This window comes from Cynocephalus volans, chromosome X (genome assembly GCF_027409185.1).
Source record: "Cynocephalus volans isolate mCynVol1 chromosome X, mCynVol1.pri, whole genome shotgun sequence".
Classification (NCBI taxonomy): domain Eukaryota; kingdom Metazoa; phylum Chordata; class Mammalia; order Dermoptera; family Cynocephalidae; genus Cynocephalus; species Cynocephalus volans.
Genome location: NC_084478.1, coordinates 53,839,366 through 53,861,213, shown reverse-complemented (window position 1 = coordinate 53,861,213; position 21,848 = coordinate 53,839,366). Strand labels below are relative to the sequence as shown.

At 38.6% G+C, this 21,848-nt stretch overlaps 1 protein-coding gene across 1 annotated transcript in view; it reads right to left on the bottom strand.

Moving 5' to 3' along the window:
* SYTL5 (synaptotagmin like 5) overlaps window positions 1–21,848 on the bottom strand; it is a 109,754-nt gene that overhangs the window by 31,942 nt on the left and 55,964 nt on the right. The window contains exons 5-6 of the mRNA XM_063083358.1: window positions 19,876–20,010; window positions 644–785 (exon numbers count right to left, since the gene is read on the bottom strand). Coding sequence (XP_062939428.1) covers window positions 644–785; window positions 19,876–20,010 — 277 coding nt within the window. The remainder of the gene's footprint in view (window positions 1–643; window positions 786–19,875; window positions 20,011–21,848) is intronic.

Sequence of the window (21,848 nt, the reverse complement as noted above, 5' to 3'; positions counted from 1 at the left end):
TGGAGTTTCCTGCTTAAACAAAGTAAATCTAGTATATGCTAATTCATTCCAAGAATGACTTCCAACAAAATATTTAGTGGAAAACAATTCCCTCCAAATACTTTCTCCATCTTCTCCCTTAAAAAAGAAAACCAATAAAAATGTAATTTATCATATATATATATATATATATAGTTATATATACAGATATATAAATGCAATTTAAGTCTTCATTATGTGCTGACAACTCATTTTAACAGATGTACAGGAAAGAAAACTATAAGACAATTTCAGGGTTCTACTTTTCCAGACTTAACAGTTTGGAAAAGTTTTAGTGCAGTGAACTTAGGAATATCTTCTCTGAGAAGTAACATGGAGCATCAAAACTACAGCCTTCTAAAAATTCTTTATGTTCATTTAAACCATATAGCCAATTAAACCCCCATTATGCAAATACCACCTTTGAGCCTGATCCTTCCTTTTCCACTTTGGGTTTCCTACCAGGAGCTAAGGATGCAGGAGGTTCAGTCCTGATAAAAGAAGCTTCTACCATTAAAAAGCATAAATCACATGCTCCGAGACACAGAGAGCTCAAACCCAGTCATGCCGTGGTGGTGAGGTTGATTCCCAGAGGCTGGATGTCCCTTCACGTTTGTGTACTTACTCTACAGCTGACTGAGGTCACGCTTCGTGTGCTGGGGGCAGGTGATCTCTGAGTGACTGGGGTAACCCCATTGCTCCGGCTGCTCTTGGGGGTCCCAGGACCAGCCTCCTGGTCATTGAGATCTGATGAACCAATGCTCCCCCTAAATGAAAAAGCATATTCTGGCTTTAACACAGAAACGGGGCAGAGACCAAAGACATAGGCAGGGAAAAGCTTACAAGGAAAACAATGAGAACACATGAGCCACACCAAGTTCACAAGAGCCACACTGGAACTGCTCAGCAACTCTCATGTCATCCTTCTCCTCCTTCACAGGCTCATGAGGTCTGACCCCATTTGCCTGACTCTAGGGTCTTTGTGATTTTATTATTATTGTTGTTATTATTATTATTATTATTTGCATATCCTTTATTACAAATTATGATTTTTCTTTATGCCCTTTACCCAACCTATTACTCCCCAAACCCCCTCCCTCCCTGTCCCCCACCTCTAGTAACCTTAGGTTTGTTCTCTCCTTCTGAAAGTCCAACAAATTGTTGTGGTCTATTTTTTCTCTTCTCTTCTCTTCTCTTCTCTTCTCTTCTCTGCTCTGCTCTGCTCTTCTCTTCTCTCCCCTCTCTTCTCCTCCCCTCCCCTCTCCTCTTTCTTTTCCTTCCCTCCTTCCTTCTTTCCTTCTTAGCACCCAGTTATTTTTTTAGAAATATCAATATCAAATTTTATTTTTTTGTTTTAATTTATCAATATGCAGTGTAGTTGATTTTCGTGTCCCTTTAACAATTTCTCCTTTCTCCCCCTTTCTCCACCTACCCCCATCAACATCATATCTGTTCATTTGTCTTAACAAGTTCAAGGAACTGTTGTGATTGTTGTGTTTTCTTTCTTTTTACTCCCCGTTTGTTTGTATATTTATTTGTTTATTTATATTAGCTCCCACAAGTAAGTGAGAACATGCAGTATTTCTCTTTCTGTGCCTGACTTATTTCACTTAATATAATTTTCTCTAAGTCCATCCATGTTGCTATGAATGGTAGTATTTCTTTTTTTTATGCAGAGTAGTATTCCATTGTGTAGATATACAACATTTTCCTTATCCACTCATCTGTTGATGGGCATTTAGGCTGGTTGCAACTCTTGGCTATTGTACATAGCGCTTCAATAAACATGGGAGTACAGGCATCCCTTCGATATGATGATTTCCAATCCTCTGGGTATATACCCAACAGTGGAATAGCTGGGTCATATGGGTAGATCTATCTGTAATTGTTTGAGGAACCTCCATACCATTTTCCATAAAGGCTGCACCATTTTGAAGTCTCACCAACAGTGTAGGAGGGTTCCTTTTTCTCCACAGCCTTGTCAGTGTTTGTCATTCTCAGTCATTTGGACATTAGCCATCCTAACTGGGGTGAGGTAGTATCTCAAAGTGGTTTTGATTTGCATTTCCCAAATGCTGAGTGATCTTGAGCATTTTTTGATGTGTCTGTTGGCCATTCATATATCTTCCTTTGAGAAATGCCAATTCAGTTCCTTTGCCCATTTTTTGGATTACTTTTTATTACTTTAAAAAATTTTTTTTGCTGTTAAGTTGTTTGAGTTCCTTACATATTCTGGATATTAATCCTTTGTCAGATGTGTATTTTGCAAATATTTTCTCCCACTCTGTATTTTGTCTTTTCACTCTGTTAACTGTTTCTTCTGCTGTGCAAAAGCTTTTTAGTTGGATATAATCCCATTTGTTTATTTTTCCTTTGGTTGCCTGTGCTTTTCAGGTTGTATTCATAAAGTCTGTACACAATCCTACTTCCTGGAATGTTTCCCCTATATCTTCTTTAAGGAGTTTTATTGTTTCAGGATGTATTTTTAGTTCTTTAATCCATTTTAAGTTGATTTTGGTATTTGGTGAGAAGTACCGGTCTAGTTTCATTCTCTTACATATGAATGCCCACTTTTCCCAGGATCATTTACTGAAGAGGTAGTCTCTTCCCCAGTGTGTAGTCTTGCTGCCTTTGTCAAAGATCAGATGGCTGTAGGTGCATGGGTTGATTTATGGATTCTCTATTCTATTCCATTTGTCTGTTTGTCTGTTTTTATACCAGTACCATGCTGTTTTGGTTGCTATGGCTTTGTAGTATAGTTTAAAGTCAAGTAGTGTTATGCCTGGCTTTATTTTTTTATTTTTTATTTGGCTTAGGATTGCTTTGACTATTTGTGGTCTTTTGTTCTTCCATTGAATGTTAGGATTGCTTTTTCCCATTCTGAGGAAAATGTCATTGGAATTTTGGTGGGGATTGTGTTCTCTCAGCAGTGGTTTGTAGTTCTCATTATAGAGATTTTTCACATCCTTGATTAACTCTATTCCTAGATTTTTTTTTGGGGGGGTGAATGTTGTAAATGGGCTAGCTTCTTGACTTCTTTTTCTGCTAGCTCATTGTTGGAGTATAGAAATGGTACTGATTTTTGCATGTTGAATTTGTATCCTGCAACTGTGCTGAGATAATTTATTAACTCTACAAGTTTTTTTTTTTTTTTTTTTGGAGTCTTCAGGCTGTTCTATATATAGGATCATATCATCTGCAAACGGGAACAGTTTGACTTCATCTTTTCCAATCTGGATGCCCTTTATTTCCTTCTCTTCCCTGATTGCTCTGGCTAGTACTTCCAACACTATGTTGAATAGGATTGGTGAGAGTGGGTCCTTGTCTTGTTACTGTTCTTAAGGGAAAAGCTTTCAATTTTTCCCCATTCAGGATGATATTGGCATAACACAAAGGTATAAATGAGAAGGTGTGGTATTTCTCTTTCTTTGTCTGGCTTATTTCATTTAACATAATTTTCTCCAGACTCACCCCTGTTGCTGTAAATGGCAGAAATTCCAGTAATGTTGCAGGGTATAAAATCAACCCACACAAATCAGTAGCATTTTAATACTCCAGTAATGAACTAGCAGAGAAAGAAATCAAGAAAGCAATCCCATTTACAATAATCGTCCAAAAAAATAAAATACTTAGGAATCAATTTAGCCAAGGAGGTGAATATCTCTACACTGAAAACTACAAAACACCACTGAAAGAAATTAAAGAGGACACAAAAAGGTGGAGGGACATATCATGTTCTTGGATGGGAAAAATTAACATTGTGAAAATGTCCATTCTACCCAAAGCAATCTATAAATCCAATGCCATTCCCATCAAAATACCATGACATTCTTCACAGAAATAGAAAAAGCAATCCAGACATTTATATGGAACAACAAAAGACCCTGAATAGCCAAAGAAATCCTGAGCAATAAATAAGTAAATAAAGCTGGAGGCATAACACTATCCAACTATAAATTATATTACAAAGCAATAGTAACCAAAACAGCATGGTACTGGCATAAAAGCAGTCACTTGGGTCTCTGTGATTGAACTTCACCTTACTTTTCCAACTTCATTCATTTCCCACTGCTCACCATCATTCTCCCAGCCAGTCTAGGTCCCTTACTATCCTCTCAATCTGACATGTTCACTTCTACTTCTAAGGCCTTTGCTCACTTTCTCCCCACCTGATATGCCCTCTTGGCTACTCTCTATGAAAATCTTCTCCATCCTTCAAGGCCAGATGCAAGGATGGATATCTGACTTTCCCCATTAGACCTTTTCTGTCCAGCACAGACCTTGTCAACTTCAGCTCCACTCAGTTGCTATGTCATATTTACCATGATATCTTCAGCACCTTCATAGCACCTTGGTGCAAAGAAGCCATTCAGTACAAGTTTAATGAAAGATTCTAAATTATATTTCATTTCTCTGTGTTATTTCAGTGCCTGACTCATGGTGCACATTTAATAAATGTGGTATAAAAATAATGACATTTGGTAAATGGTTTGAATCACTTTCATGTTTGCTAAAATAATCCAATTCCATTCAATAAAGATAAAAAAAACACAGTTCCCGCCCTTGAAGTGACCACAATTTTATTATTTAATGGAGCTTTATAAGTAAAAATAAGTCTTGATAAATTTAAGAGAAGTGTTTGTTCTTTATTTATTCCTTACCCTCAATGAACACAAAATATGCTAAGTGGTCAAATATAAGGCCGTATGAGTTTCACTCTCTCAATTACTACTTTAATAAGTTATAAGTGCACCTATAACAGTAAACATCTTATTGGTAACGTGCACTAGCAATGGTTAATAGTGATTGTGGTTTACAGTTGAACTGATTAGAGCAGTGACTAAATGGAACAAAGGAAGGATATTTTTTAAAATGTCTGAAGGTGCATGTATCATTACCAGAATATAAATGTGGCAGAAGAACGAATAGGCAATGACCATTGGAGCTATCAACCACAACTCATGAGTTTTTTCAACGCTGTGCACCACAGAAGCCACCAAAATCAAATATGCCCTGATTGACATTACAAGCCACCACCACCTTTTTTTTTTTTTTTTTTAAATTTTATTTTGTCGATATACATTGGGGCTGATTATTGCTCCCCATCACCAAAACCTCCCTCCCTTCTCCCCCCCCCAACAATGTCCTTTCTGTTTGCTTGTCGTATCAACTTCAAATAATTGTGGTTGTTATATCTTCTCCCCCCCCCCCCCGGTTTGTGTGTGTGTGTGTGTGTGTGTGTGTGTGTGTGTGTGTGTGTGAATTTATATATTAATTTTTAGCTCCCACCAATAAGTGAGAACATGTGGTATTTCTCTTTCTGTGTCTGACTTGTTTCACTTAATATAATTCTCTCAAGGTCCATCCATGTTGTTGCAAATGGCACTATTTCATTCGTTTTTATAGCTGAGTAGTATTCCATTGTGTAGATGTACCACATTTTCCGTATCCACTCATCTGATGATGGGCATTTGGGCTGGTTCCAACTCTTGGCTATTGTAAAGAGTGCTGCGATAAACATTGGGGAACAGGTATACCTTCGACTTGATGATTTCCATTCCTCTGGGTATATTCCCAACAGTGGGATAGCTGGGTCGTATGGTAGATCTATCTGCAATTGTTTGAGGAACCTCCATACCATTTTCCATAGAGGCTGCACCATTTTGCAGTCCCACCAACAATGTATGAGAGTTCCTTTTTCTCTGCAGCCTCGCCAGCATTTATCGTTCATAGTCTTTTGGATTTTAGCCATCCTAACTGGGGTTAGATGGTATCTCAATGTGGTTTTGATTTGCATTTCCCGGATGCTGAGTGATGTTGAGCATTTTTTCATATGTCTGTTGGCCATTTGGATATCTTCCTTAGAGAAATGCCTACTTAGCTCTTTTGCCCATTTTTTAATCGGGTTGCTTGTTTTCTTCTTGTACAGTTGTTTGAGTTCCTTATATATTCTGGATATTAATCCTTTGTCAGATATATATTTTGCAAATAATTTCTCCCACTCTGTTGGTTGTCTTTTAACTCCTTTAATTGTTTCTTTTGCTGTGCAGAAGCTTTTTAGTTTGATATAATCCCATTTGTTTATTTTTCCTTTGGTTGCCCGTGCTTTTGGGGTCGTATTCATGAAGTCTGTGCCCAGTCCTATTTCCTGAAGTGTTTCTCCTATGTTTTCTTTAAGAAGTTTTATTGTTTCAGGGTGTATATTTAAATCCTTAACCCATTTTGAGTTGATTTTAGTATACGGCGAGAGGTATGGATCTAGTTTCATTCTCCTGCATATGGATATCCAGTTATCCCAGCACCATTTGCTGAAGAGGCAGTCCCTTCGCCACTGAATAGGCTTGGTGCCTTTGTCAAAGATCAGCTGACAGTAAGTGTGTGGGTTGATTTCTGGATTCTCTATTCTATTCCATTGGTCAGTATATCTGTTTTTATGCCAGTACCATACTGTTTTGGTTATTATAGCTTTGTAGTATAGCTTAAAGTCAGGTAGTGTTATGCCTCCAGCTTTTTTTTTTTGCTCAGCATTGCTTTGGCTATGCGTGGTCTTTTATTGTTCCATATAAATGTCTGGATAGTTTTTTCCATTTCTGAGAAAAATGTCTTTGGAATTTTGATGGGGATTGCATTGAATTTGTATATCACTTTGGGTAGTATGCACATTTTCACTATGTTGATTCTTCCAATCCAAGAGCATGGGATATCTTCCCATCTTCTTGTATCCTCTCTAATTTCTCTCAGCAGTGGTTTGTAGTTCTCATTATAGAGATTTTTCACCTCCTTGGTTAACTCAATTCCTAAGTATTTTATTTTTTTGGTGGCTATTGTAAATGGGCAGGCTTTCTTGACTTCTCTTTCTGCATGTTCACTATTGGAAAAAAGAAATGCTACTGATTTTTGTGTGTTGATTTTGTATCCTGCTACTGTGCTGAAATCATTTATCAATTCCAGCAGTTTTTTTGTAGAGGTTTTAGGCTGTTCGATATATAGGATCATGTCATCTGCAAACAGGGACAGTTTGACTTCATCTTTTCCAATCTGGATGCCCTTTATTTCCTTCTCTTCTCTGATTGCTCTGGCTAGTACTTCCAACACTATGTTGAATAAGAGTGGTGAGAGTGGGCATCCTTGTCTAGTTCCTGTTCTTAAAGGAAAAGCTTTCAGCTTTTCCCCATTCAGGATGATATTGGCTGTGGGTTTGGCATATATGGCTTTAATTATGTTGAGATACTTTCCCTCTATACCTAACTTATAGAGGGTCTTTGTCATGAATGAGTGCTGAACTTTATCAAATGCTTTTTCAGCATCTATAGAGATGATCATATGGTCCTTGTGTTTGAGTTTATTGATATGGTGTATCACATTTATTGATTTGCGTATGTTGAACCATCCTTGCATCCCTGGGATGAATCCCACTTGATCGTGATGAATAATTTTACGTATGTGTTGCTGTATTGTTTGCTAGTAATTTAGTGAGGATTTTTGCATCTATATTCATCAAGGATATCGGCCTGTAGTTTTCTTTTTTGGTTATATCTTTACCTGGTTTTGGTATCAGGATGATGTTTGCTTCATAGAATGAGTTTGGGAGATTTGCGTCCGTTTCAATCTTTTGGAATAGTTTGTAAAGAATCGGTGTCAATTCCTCTTTGAATGTTTGGTAAAATTCTGCTGTGAGTCCATCTGGTCCTGGGCTTTTCTTTGTTGGGAGCCTTCTGATAACAGCTTCAATCTCCTTTATTGTTATTGGTCTGTTCAAATTTTCTACGTCTTCACGGTTCAGTTTTGGGAGCTTGTGTGTGTCCAGAAATTTATCCATTTCCTCCAGATTTTCAAATTTGTTGGCGTATAGTTGTTTATAGTAGTCTCGAATGATTCCTTGCATTTCAGATGAATCAGTTGTAATATCGCCTTTTTCATTTCTAATTTTTGTTATTTGAGTCTTCTCTCTTCTTTTTTTTGTTAGCCATGCTAATGGTTTGTCAATTTTATTTATCTTTTCAAAAAACCAACTTTTTGATTCGTTGATCTTTTGAATTGTTTTTTGGTTTTCAATTTCATTCAGTTCTGCTCTGATCTTAATGATTTCTTTCCGTCTGCTAACTTTAGGTTTGGATTGTTCTTGTTTTTCTAGTTCTTTAAGGTGAAGTGTTAGGTTGTTCACTTGCCATCTTTCTATTCTTCTGAAGTGAGCGTTTAATGCAATAAATTTTCCCCTCAATACTGCTTTTGCAGTATCCCACAGGTTTTGGTATGATGTATCATTGTTTTCATTAGTTTCAAGAAATTTTTTGATTTCCTGCTTGATTTCTTCTTGGACCCATATGTCATTAAGTAGAATGCTGTTTAATTTCCATGTGTTTGTATAGTTTCCAGAGTTTCGTTTGTTATTAATTTCTAGTTTTAATCCTTTGTGGTCTGAGAAGATACATGGGATAATTGCAATTTTTTTGAATTTATTGAGACTTGATTTGTGACCTAATATGTGATCTATCCTGGAGAATGATCCATGTGCTGCTGAGAAGAATGAATATTCTGAGGTTGTTGGGTGGAATGTTCTGTAGATATCTGCCAATTCCAATTGGTCTAGAGTCTTGTTTAGATATTGTGTTTCTCTACTGATTCTTTGCCTAGATGATCTGTCTAATATTGACAGTGGGGTGTTCAGGTCCCCTGCTATTATGGTATTAGTGTCTATTTCCTTCTTTAGGTCTAATAGAGATGGTTTTATAAATCTGGATGCTCCAACCTTGGGTGCATACATATTTATGATTGTTATGTCTTCTTGATGGATCAGTACTTTTATCATTAAGTAGTGTCCCTCATTGTCTCTTTTTATAGTTTTTAGTTTAAAGTCTATTTTGTCAGATATAAGAATAGCTACTCCAGCTCATTTTTCTTTTCTGTTTGCATGGTAAATCTTTTTCCATCCTTTCACTCTTAGTCTGTGTGAATCTTTATGGGTGAGGTGGGTCTCTTGTAGGCAGCATATAGTTGGGTCCTGCTTTTTGATCCAGTCAGCCAGTCTCTGTCTTTTAATTGGGGAATTTAAGCCTTTTACATTAAGAGTTGTTATTGAATGGTGTTCATTTATTCCTAGCATTTTATTGGTTGTTTGGTTGTCTTAGGTGTCTTTTGTTCCTTGCTTTCTGATTTACTGTTTGTTTTCTGTGTTTGTTGGTTCCTTAGGTTGTAGATAGTGTTTTTGTTAGCTTGTTTTCTCTTCATGAATGCCATTTTTATTATACTAGCGGGTTTTGATTTTTCTTGGGTTTTTATGGCAGTGGTAGTTATTTTTCAGGAACGAAACCCAGTACTCCCTTGAGGATTTCTTGTAAGGGTGGTCTTGTGGTAGTGAACTCCCACAGTTTTTGTTTGTCTGAGAAATATACTATTTGCCCCTCATTTCGGAAGGATAGCCTTGCAGGGTAGATTATTCTTGGCTGGGAATCTTTGTCTTTTAGTATTTTGAAAATATCATCCCATTCCTTTCTAGCTTTTAGGGTTTGTGATGAAAAGTCTGATGTTAACCTGATTGGGGCTCCCTTATAGGTGATTTGACGCTTCTCTCTTGCAGCTTTTAAGATTCTCTCTTTATCTCTGAGTTTTGCCAATTTGACTATGACATGTCTTGGAGAAGATCTTTTTGGGTTGAATACATTTGGAGATCGTTGAGCTTCCTGGATCTGAAGATCTGTGATTTTTTCTATACCTGGGAATTTTTCTGCCACTATTTTGTTGAATATGTTTTCAATGCAATCTCCGTTTTCCTCCCCTTCTGGAATACCCATGACTCGGATATTTGATCGCTTATGGTTGTCTGATATCTCTCTCAGATTTTCTTCAATGTCCTTGATTCTTTTTTCTTTCTTTTTGTCTGCTTGTGTTATTTCAAACAGCCCATCTTCAAGTTCAGAGGTTCTCTCTTCAACTTCGACAAGCCTGCTGGTTAAACTCTCCGTTGTGTTTTTTATTTCGCTGAATAACTTCTTCAGTTCAGCAAGTTCTGCTACATTTTTTTTCAGGACATTGCTTTCCTTGTACATTTCCTCTTTCAGATCCTGTATACTTTTCCTCATTTCATCATGATGTCTAGCTGAGTTTTCTTGTATCTCATTCAGTTTCCTTAGAATTATCACTCGAAATTCCTTGTCAGTCATTTCAAGGGCTTCTTGTTCTATAGGATCTAGAGTTTGAGATTTATTAACTTTTGGTGGTGTACTTTCTTGATTTTTTGTATTTCTGGTATCTTTTTTTTGGTGTTTATTCATTGTGGCCGGGGGTTTCACAGTTCACCGGTTTGAGACTAATGACTAACTAGGATGTTGCTGTGGTTGCCAATTTCATATGGCTCCCTCCGTGACTGCTCAGTTGGCCTCTAGTGTCTTGTGTGTGTGGTTGCCTCGGGTCTTGGGCTTCTCCGGGGAGCCACCTTTCTGGTCAGCTTGGACTCTGCTGGGCTGGTGGATCACGTACCACAGGGTGTGTGATCTCTGTTGAGCTTTCACTTCCCGTGCAGGACTTCTCCCTGTTCCGTGTGCTCTGGCCCAGGCTGTTAGATCGTGCAGTGGCGACCCCACCGGGTGTGTGGTTTCTGTCGAGTCTCCGCCTCCCTGGCCGCACGTCTCCCCACTCTGTGCGCACTGTGCTGGGCTGGGGCGTGTCTTCTGCACCCCTCGTCTATCAGCTGGGCCTTCAAGACCCTGCTCGGCACCGCCTCGCCCAGGAAGTCTACCAGGTTTCTGCTGGGCACAGACGACCGGTCTCTCTGGGTGCCTTTGTAGCACTATGTAGATCTTTCTCGGGTCTTGTTCACCTTTGTATCCCCCCAGTATAAACCGAGTCTAGCGCCCACCTGCAGCCTGGTCTCCGGCCGGTTCAAGCGGACCTGGGAACTCTCCTACCACACTATTCCCAACCAGAAATTCGTTAGGCTTTTTTCCAAACTCGTGGCCGCAGAGATGGTATCTGCCTCCCAGTAACAGGGAGTTTGCCTGGGGCCGGAGTCCAGAAGCCACCACCACTTTCAATATCATGTGAATAGCGGCTGCATTTACTGAGTATTTTCTAGGTGTTAACCACTTCCCATCCCCCAACACCCCTGTAAAAAAGGTATTAACATTTCTGTTTTAAAGATGAAGAAACTGGGGCCGACCCTGTGGCTCACTCGGGAGAGTGCGGCGCTGGGAGCGCAGCGACACTCCCGCTGCGGGTTCGGATCCTATATAGGGATGGCCGGTGCACTCAGCGCGGTGTGGGCGACACCAAGCCAAGGGTTGGGATCCCCTTACCGGTCACAAAAAAGACAAAAAAAAAAAAAAAAAAAAAAAAGAAGAAACTGAGTCTTGGAGGGATTAAATAATGATTCCATACATGTATGCATGCATGTGTGTGCATACACACACATATACACCACCACCCCCACACCACCACTGCACTAAAATGCTGTCACACAGTTATTACATGACAACATTAGGATAAAAACAGTATTGTCCACCCACCAAAAGCCTGTGCCCATTCTAGTTTCTCACACTGCTTACTCAGCATTTCACCTAGATCAAATCATTCCAACCAGGCAGGTTCTTCGTTGATAGAATGAGCTATCAAGAAGATAATCAAAGGAGCAGAGAGCTTCAAGTTACTTTCTTGGAAAACTATTAAGAGAATTATGAAAATTTTGTGGGTGATATTCCTTGATATTTGATTCCTTGATACTACATAGAGTCCCTGGCTTTCTCTTTCTAGAACTGGCACTCTAATTAAATTATAATACTATGCATTCAGCTTAGGATGGGTCTAGGATCGTGTCTGTTGATTCTGGCAAGAGAATAACATTTTGTGATTAAATATAGATTGACACAATTTGGAATTCTAAGTCCTTGGGTGATTTTCCCAAGCCCTCCTACCTCAGGTGCTATGCTTCTACATTTGACAACAATTTACCATATTTGCACCTTTCCAAATGTTTCTGGTCATCTCAGAGGTTCTACTTAGAAAGGACTTAGATTTCTTTTTCTGGCAGCCAGCTAGCCAGTATAGGGGCCGGAACCCTTGACTTTGGTGTTATAAGGCCGTACTCTAACCAACTGGGATAACCTGCCAAAGAACAAACACAATACTATATTGAACTTTCAGAAGGAGATGACAGAACTGTGGTTATCAGAATGAGGGAAGGCAGAGGGGGAGGGAGGTTAGGGAGAAATTAGTTAACAGACACAAAGAATGAGCACATTTTGTAATAACAAATATGCCAACCCTCCTGATTTGATCATCACATATTGTATACAACTAGTGATAGGCAACTGTGTACTCCACAAATACGTATAATCAATTATGTTTTGATTAAAAAGGGGGGGGGGTGTCTTAGAGACCTATCCAGTGATGCTGTGCTGTGACCAGAGGTTCTCTACTCTCAGAAAAATATTATCACAAAAATATCTCTCCCTACTGTTTTAGGTAAAATCTCCTTAAATAAAAGAAAGGCTAGGGCTCAATTTTGCAGAAATGAGCCAAGAAGTTATAAACCAAAGGGGTTCATGTGGATATTTCTGCTTGTGTCTGTGCTGAAGATCCTCCCAGACCCAGGTGGTTTTGACAGTCTCCATCATGGATTAGCCTTGCTATAACCAAAAATCCTACTTATTTAGAAGCTCCAGCAGAAGTTGATTAATTGTGGTGATGACATTCAAGAGGCTATCCTATAATAAGAAAAACATTCTTGTGATTGTAAGTCAGCTACTGGAAATTATTGTTGCCAGCAGCATTATCTCAAAAATGACATATGCTTTCACAGTTGTCCCTGATATTTACTGTGAGCTTCTCAAAAATATTTTCCTTTTAGTTGATTACACTAAGAAAAGGCTTAGTGTAATGAGGAAGATCATCATAAATATTTGGGTGCCTACTCTTTTAGGTGTTGTGTAAAATATGACATAAAATACACGAACCTTTGCCCCTTAAATAGGAAGAAGATAAAAGCTTTCTGAAGTCTAAATTAAAGTAGAGAAGTTTCAAGGTCAGTTAAGAAAGAGTTATTTTTCATCCTAACTGCAACTACTGCACAGTAGGGTGAATACAATTAACAACAATGCATTGTATATTTCGAAATAGCTAGAAGAGAGAATTTTCAACGTTCTCAGCACAAAGAAATGGTAAAGGATTGAGGTGATGGATGTGCTAATCAGCCTGATTTGGTCATTACACAATGTATTCATGTATGGAAACATCACACTGTACTGCATAAATAAGAATGATTATTATGTGCTAATTAAAAATACAATAAAACTAAAATAAACGAAAGAGCTATTTTTGATTCAGATATCACGTTACTGATTTAAGTAAGACATATTAGAAATCAGTGCCAACAAACCTTCAAGGTAAAATGTGGTTAAAGGAAAACTGGCAAGCAAGAGATACATTTGTATTATTCTAATAGGGCCCATGTATGGCGATATGACACTGGGGAGCTTGGATATTCTGGGTTACTAAAAGACACATTTTTTAGGTTAGGAAAGAGCCTAATTTACTTTAGCTTATAAAATATACCTTAAAAGCCTTCTGTTTTGTTAGCTCTAATTTTATGCTGCTGACCCCCAAATCTTGATAATGGCATCCCAGATATATCCATTTCTAGATAGAGGATTCGGGATAGGGGATGGAGACTGCAATTTAATGAGTTGCCTTTCTGGTTTACATAACAGTCTCCCGGGAGTTGTAGCCAGGAAATAATTTCCCAGGATTCAACCTTGCTGTAGTGGCTGACAATGCTGAACCTGTGCCTACATGGTAAATGAGTGCTTCCCTAAGGCAGCATCAACCTGAGAGTTATGAAAGCTCACTGGGACAATGAGGCTAGTGCGTAGCACAACACAGAGAAGGTGCACGAGATTCTTGATCAGGTGGTGAGCTTTCTTGATTTCTTTTAGTTATTTCAGATCTGAAATGAATATGTAGGAAAGATGGGCAAGGGAGGTTGTAGATGGAAAGGGAGATGAGCCTGCGAAATGGGAAAGATATTAAAAATGAGAAAGAAAAGGGGGAAAAGTTGAATATAGCTCAACTTTCCAGTCTTTGGTGATCCTAACATGCTGTCTTTGTCAACAGTCTTACGTGAAATGAGTGGCCTTCACCCTTGGCTGCACATTAGAAAGAACTGGGGAGTTGTTAAAAATCCTCACGTCCAGACCATACCTAGGCTAATGACATTGGACTCTCTGGGTGTGAGATCTAGGCATCCGCATGTTTGAAAACTCTGCAGGTGATTCCAATATGCAGCCCAGGCTGAAAAGCAATGTGCTGACCTGTGGATATAATATAAGTTCACTGATCACGGACATCTCACTGCCTGCATTGTCTCCCTCCCCTTCTACAACTGTTTTTTTTATTCAGCACTGTGCTCGCATGTGAAGAGCTGAGCTGTCCTCACAGCTCACTGTGACAGATGGAATGACACTGTCTGTGTTAGTGAGTGAATATATTGTACTAGGCGTCAGCAAACTGTGGCCTGTGGACTGAATTGCACCCACCACTTGTTTTTGTACGGCTTGTGAGCTAAGACTTACTTTTACATTTTTAAATGGTTGAAAAGAATCAAAAGAAGAGTAATATTTTGTGACATATGAACATTACATGAAACTGAATTTTAGGTTCCCATAAATAAAATCATATTGGAAAACAGCCATGCCCATTCGTTTATATATTTTCTATACTGCTTTATATATACAAACAACAGAATTGAGTACATGAGACAGACACCATAAGGCCCAGAAAACCAAAAATATTAACTATCTGTACTTTTACAGAAAAGGTTTGTTAATCTGTGTGTGTGCACACTGGCACACAAACACACAGATACGTGTGTCTCCATTTAACAACCAAACTCTTTGGAGAGGCCAACACATCCTAAAAGAATGAATTTCAGGTATTGTGTGAGTGTGTATGTGTGCAAGTGTGCATGTGTCTGTGTTATATGTAGGCCCGGTTGAACCACAATAGGAGCTCTTGAAAGCAGAATTACAGAAGCAGAGAGATGAGAAAGACATAAAAATATATCAGGTAGCTTTTGTAACTGCAATTTCCTTTTCCTTCCATAGAAGCTACTGGCCTTCTATGGTTTAATTACACATATCTTTCTTCCTTTGTCTTTTTGGAGAGAGGACCAGTGTCCTATAATGTGGTGGGTGCTCACTGAAATTGGGTTCAGTGAAGCTCCTGTGAACAGAGCATGTTGGAAATGCCAAAGTTAGTGCCCCAGAAACAGCTCCAGTTACAAACATGGAGCTGGTGGAAAAACATGTAGGATTCCCCATCTCTTGACTGGATAACTGTGAGAAGTGGCCTACATTGTCTCCTAGAGTTGTACTGTGAGATTGGCTCAAGCTGTCCACAGGGGTAACTGGCTTGACGACACACCGTTTGCCTTCCTTCTTTCTCTGGCTCACTTTCCCACTCTCCTGTCTGTTTCCCTAGACCACATCCAAAAGAAATTACTTGCTCTTGAATCCTTATTTCAGGGTTTGCTTCTGGGGGAACCCAAATCAAGATAGGTGTATATAGTGGGCAAAGGATGAATTTTAAAAGGGAGGATTTTGAGTTATAAATAGAAGTCCCTAGCTGAAGAATTTTTTGGCAACTCCAGACCTCATGTACTTCCTATTAATAAGGTCATACTCTAAGTAAAGTACTCGGGTGAATCCATGTTTCCTCACTTGTTCTACCACGTTCCCGTCACTTCATGGAAGTAAGATTCACTCTTCTCAGGCCACTATGGTTTTGCAAATTGCTTTAGGCTGTTAGCATTTGTGACAGCTTGTGGCTTTGATTACCCACCCCTTGCTGCCACTAAGGAGGGCTGAGCTCACTCACCTAAAGGAGGTTAAAATATAGGTTAAAAAATGAAATTAGCAGCACCGCACAAATGAGGGGAAGGCACAGGAAAGAGGTGATGGTAATTTTCTTTTGGAGGACAATCCTTACAGCCTTTATCCTTTTGAGTCATGAAACTATCACAGCTAGTATCATGGGATAAAATTTACATACTTTCAGAGATATGCTATAAATTTGAACAATGTTTAAAGCCTGGTAAGGAAGGAGGTTTGCTAAGAGCATTAGCAACAAGCTATCTAGTGTTTTATCTAATACACAAACCAGTGTTGACTTTGTGGATGTGGTCCTGACTCAGAACTAGAACATTCCCACATTGCTATTCAAATTACTAGCAAGAGGATGCTGCCTAATTGGCATCTTAATTGCAAAGATGTCAATCAAAATTATATTCAGGACAGGAAAATACTTCTACTTCTGATGAAAAAAGGAGGTATCATTTAATGATGGAATGGGTTTAATAAATTCATTTTGCCAAAATAATAGATACGAGGAAAAAATAAAAATTTTTAGTCATGATGCCATATTTCCTGGGGGGGGGGGGAGGGGGGAGAGAGAGAGCGAGAGAGAGAGAGAGAGAAAGAGAAAAGAGAAAGGTAGCACTTGAAATGAGAACAAGAACTAGCTGAGGGCTGGCTTGAATGGGGTGATCTCTGCTTTTGGATCAGAGCCAAGCAAACAGCTTGTGAAGCTTCATGGAGATGGTGACAATCAGTCCAAGGCCTCCCAGAGAGCAATTAAGAATAATTGGATAAAACTGGTGGGGGAGGGGGCAGGAGAGGGAGGAAGGATGAGAACTTAGTTGGTTATGAGAACAGACAAGATCCCATGGTAAAATGTTTGCCATATGCTCCAATCATGTGATAGAGATGCTGCTGAGAAATACAGCATCATCCTTTGTCCATATTTACTGAACAGAGTAAAATTTTGGTTCAAAGTTCCACTGTTCCTTTATGTTATTTTCAGGGGATACTGTTGGTATCCCACTAAGATCCCTTTCACCAGCTCTGCATGCCCCTCCCTAGCTTCTGAGTGCTCTTCTGCTAATGGTTTGCACCTGCCACCTTCCCAGATTTGCCCTTTAGCTCTGGACCTAGACTAGGTCTAGAAATGCCTTGGAGTTTGACTCCTTCTCTCCTCCATAGTAGAAATGGATAAAATACAGAACTCCAAGTTAAGTTTGACTTTCAGATAAATAATAATTTTTAATTATAAGGATGTCCCAAATATTGCATGGGACATACTTATATTAAAAATATTTTTTTTTCAAATTCAAATTTCCCTGGGCATCCTATATCTTTGTTAAATCTAGAACCCCTATACAAGTGAATCCATTATCAATGACTGACTGGAATAGGAGGTGTAATGGTCCAGCTTCCCAAAATGGAAAAAGCTCAAGGAAATGATTCCTGCTCCAGAGTCCCCTGCAGGATCAGGCTGAGTTCTCAGACTCAGACCCCACCCAAGGTAACACCATTGCTTAGCTTCTTCCCTTTCCTTGTTCTGCCTTTCCTGCTTCCTTACTAGTTTCTCTTGGAATCATTTGATTAATGAATCATTCGCTTATGAATCCTTGTCTGAGGGTCTGTTCTGGGAGAGCATGACTTAAGATAGAGATCTCCGAAATCATACCTCAGCGGCAAGCCATCACAACTTAGAAGGGATTAGGAATCACTGCCTTGCATTCTGTCCATTAGCTATTGTTTATGTTTCTATTCTTTTTTAAAAAATCTCCTTTGTCTCATGGGTCAAGCCTCTAGCAACCAGTGAATAGCCATTTGACATACTCTTCTGAGAGGCTGCTGGACCTTCCCTATCCCATTCATACTTTCCCCTGCTTTGAAACTACTAAAAAGAAATAAAGTTAATCAGACATCTGATAAAACATCATTTTCACTCTGATATGATTTGAGGTTTACAGAGGAATGCCCAAGCCCAGCTCCTCAAGGAAAAGACCAATGAACATGAAAAAATATGCATTGTGGAGGAGAAAGGGGAATAATTGCTAAGCTGGGACAGGTAATAGACCAAAGGTATGGGATCTTATAATCTCTTTACATGATGGGAGTTAAGAAAAGATGGGCCATTTACTGCCCACTTTCTAAGGAATCATTTTAGCATAATAGAATTCATCTCCCTGTGGCAGTCCATTAATGAGTCATCATTGTGATAAATGTATGTTCCAGAAAAAGGACATTTTGCTCTACTGATCTCCTGAGCATCTTTATTTTGTTCTTAATGGGAAAACATTGTTATTGGAATGCTTAAACCAAAGCATCCCTGTCTACTATATTTTTATTATCTGTAGACCATTTCAGGTATTTACAATTTTAAAAATGAAGTCTACGTAGGGACTTTCTTCCAGGTTACAAGAAGTACAAGAAACCCCTGGGTCAATACACTAATATTTGGTGAAAAATGTCTATATGGCTTTATGGCTTTATGGTTATTTATACCTAGCAGTAGATAAGACACAAGGGATAAACCCAGGTACATAGATTCTGGCATAAAGGTATACGATAATGGAAAGCATGCCCCTTATTCTTGTCGAGTAACTGTAAAACAAATAACTTAAAATGGCATAATCTAATTTTGTTTGTTAGGATAATAGCCTTTTTGTTTTTTAAAGAAGGAACTGTCTTTCTTCTGTTTATATATATTGTCCCTCTTAAATACTAACCTGAAGTGTAAGCCAAGATGGCTTATCCATAGAGTCCCAGAAGACTGATTAAATAGAGCAACACTAAACAAGCTGCTTATCATCTCCAAATACTTTTGATAGTTGTTACCTCAGAGTAAGGAGTCCAACAATCAAAAACAAAAACGAAATTTTTATAGAAAGTTTTTGCAGGACACAGCATGTACCTTCCCCAAGGGAAGGCAAACGAAACTATTTCAAGGACAAAGGCAACCATAGTTTAATGTTTTTTTATCATAAAGAAAATATATCTGCAGTCTTGAAAATTTGGAAAATACTGAATACAGTGATGATCTTTTGACAGTGGATGAAAAATAATTTATTTTATGGTTCCTTGTAATTTTTTTCTGTGCAGTTTTACATAAAATGATACTTGCTTGCAGAAATGCTATAGAAAAAAAAGGAACAAGTATATAGAGTTACCATTAAAAAACCCAATAGTCAAATGAATGTCCCCTCTAGAGAAATTTGCTGTCCATATTCTAAAATTAATTACAGAAAAGAATGTAATTCTGCTTGCAGAGCTTAAGGAGAAATGTCTGCCAGTTTTACTAACTGGCTTAAAAGAATTATTGCAGCTCCAAGCAAATAAAAGGGAGTTAACACTTGGATAAACCAGAGAAACATGAGGGTAGATCTTTGTTCTCATCTCTAGCTTTGATACTATACTAATCACAAAAATAAGCCTTGACTTATGCCCCAATGGGATAAAGAGAATCAAGCCTGATATGAAATGACTAAGCTCTTGGCTATCCTTTCTATTTTTCTTTATTTTTCTTGACAAGTGCACAGGAGATTCTTACTTGGCCCCACTGATAACCAGTTAGAAGAGGTGAAACTAGAAGGAAGTGGAATTTATGGAAAATTCTCTCAGGCAATTCAATTGATGAAAGTATTAATAATTTTTAAAAACTGCAAGGAATGTATATGACACTTAGAGGTTTCATTTTTTTCCGAAGCTTAAACGGAAAAAGATTTTTAAAATTAATGAAAAGAATTTACTTTCCCTGTATGTTCCATTTGAACTGCAGCCCTGAATTTCAAAACGTAAAGTTTCATCCCTGAAGATGACAAAATGATTCCAATAGCTGTAATTCCAGAATGAAGGTAAGTGCTTTTCATTTCAACGAAAAAATATCCTCTTGACTTTTCGTATTATGTGCTAGGAGTTCTCTCTAAGTGGTAATACTTTACAGATACCTAGAAGTCCTGTTTGGACGGAAATATATCAACCATTTCCTCAGACTATACCATTGACCAGTCTGTATGCAACTTACCTGTCTGAACCAAGGGCTGACTTTAAATTCTGAAAATTTTGGCTGTCTAGGTCCAAGCTGTAGCTCCGCCCACTTTCAGTTTTTGAAGTTATAATTTCTCCTCTGGTTGCTGATCTGAACTTGCTAAGAAGAAATCTGAAATTATATATGTATGTATTTAAAAGTAAAATAAGAAAGAAAGCATTTAAAAATATCATTTTGAGAATATAATTCCTAGTACTTTCAACAATAAATGATTCTTCAATAAAGTAGCTTTGGGGCTGAGAGATTCTGGGGAGTTCCCCATGCCTCTGAAGTACAGTGTCAAGGTAGTAATGGAAGAGGTTATGACATTATCCCAAGATCATACCATTTGCTGATAAGCTAGGCCTCTGTCCTTGCTAAGCAAAAGACCACCTACTTCGGGAACTTGGCACTGTCACCTGAGAATGGAAAAGAATTGCCTGGGCTGCACCTGTTTGCAGGGTTACTGAGTTTACGGAGTTTGAACTTAACTTGCTTGGAAGAGGGAGATAGGATGATCCTCTGGGATGAACTGGGGTATAAACTTATTAGATTGCAGCTCCATGACAGCAGTGACTCTGCCTTTCTTGTTCCCTGTCAGATCCCTTGAGCCTAGGATGATGCCTAGCACATACTAGAACCCAATCAATTCTTGTGGAATGAGTGACTAAACTCATGTGGTGAAAACCATCTTTACATCTTCCATGACATTTCTCCTTGCGGTAATGAAGTTTGAACAATGGAGTGTCTCATGTTGGATGAAATCTGATTGTGTTCCCATTTCACTAAATTATTTGGAACTTAAACAAAAACAGCTTTTCAAGAACCAAGATTCAAGTCCTGAATCAGGATACCAAGTGCCCAAAACATAGGTGTTTACAAATGCACTTTAATAAAAAAGCAAAGCTATATTATTTTTTGTGATAATGTTGGGAGAGATCAGTTCATTTAGTCTACAATCTACAGTTTTCTAGGGGAAAAATGGATTCCGAAAGTACTGGCACAATCTTAAGTTGTCTCTTTTTCAAAGACCCCTGGAAGAGTGTCATTGTCAAAGTGTCAGAAGCTTCAATCAACTGGAAAACTAGATTTTGGGGTGAGAATAGTACTTAATACAATATCAATCTATTATTGCTGCTCTGAGAATCACCTTGTACATGTCCCCACCTCTGCACCTCTACTTGGGGTGTCTCCTCCATCTGGAATCACTCTTCCTCACTTTTGTTATCGTGAGCCCCATCCATCTTTCAAGCTCCTCATCAAGTCCAACTTACAATTCAAAGTCTTTCTTGATTGCTCCTGTGCCCTCCTGGCATTTCTTCTCTAGCCACTCATTTAATACTTAATCATTTATTGCCTTATGTCATCTCTTGTAGTTAATTAACACCCTGCCTTGTTTTTAAATGGTTTCAGGCAGCTCATGATGCCATCTTATTTTTTCCTGCAATTCTTTTACACTTATTAACTTTTCAGGTGTGTATCTTTTCTCCCCAACTAGATGTTATATTCCTTGAAGACTGAGAACCATCAGATCCCAGTTTTGAGTTCCAGTAGGGCACAGCCCAGGGCTGTGATGGTTTGAATGATTCAGGATTTGTACAGTTCATTGTGCTGGTGAGTTAGTTATTATTTTCCAGCACCAAGCCACCATTTTATAATCCACTTTGTAATGCCTGGGCTGGGGTTTGCAAACTACAGCTCCTAGAGGCACTTGTGGGTTCTGACTTACTTATTCAATCAAGCCTTTGATTGCTTTTGATGAGTCAGGCACCATGCTAGATACTATAACACAAAAACATAGAAGCCACTGGTCCAGCACTAAAGAAGTTTACAATTATGTGTGTGTTGGGGGGGGGGGTGGTGGCAGTCAGAGTTCAGTATGATGAGTGATGCATAGGCAGAAGGTGTTTGGGAGCCCTGAGGTGTGATAAATGGATTCAACATGGTAGGAAGGATCAATACATAGAATA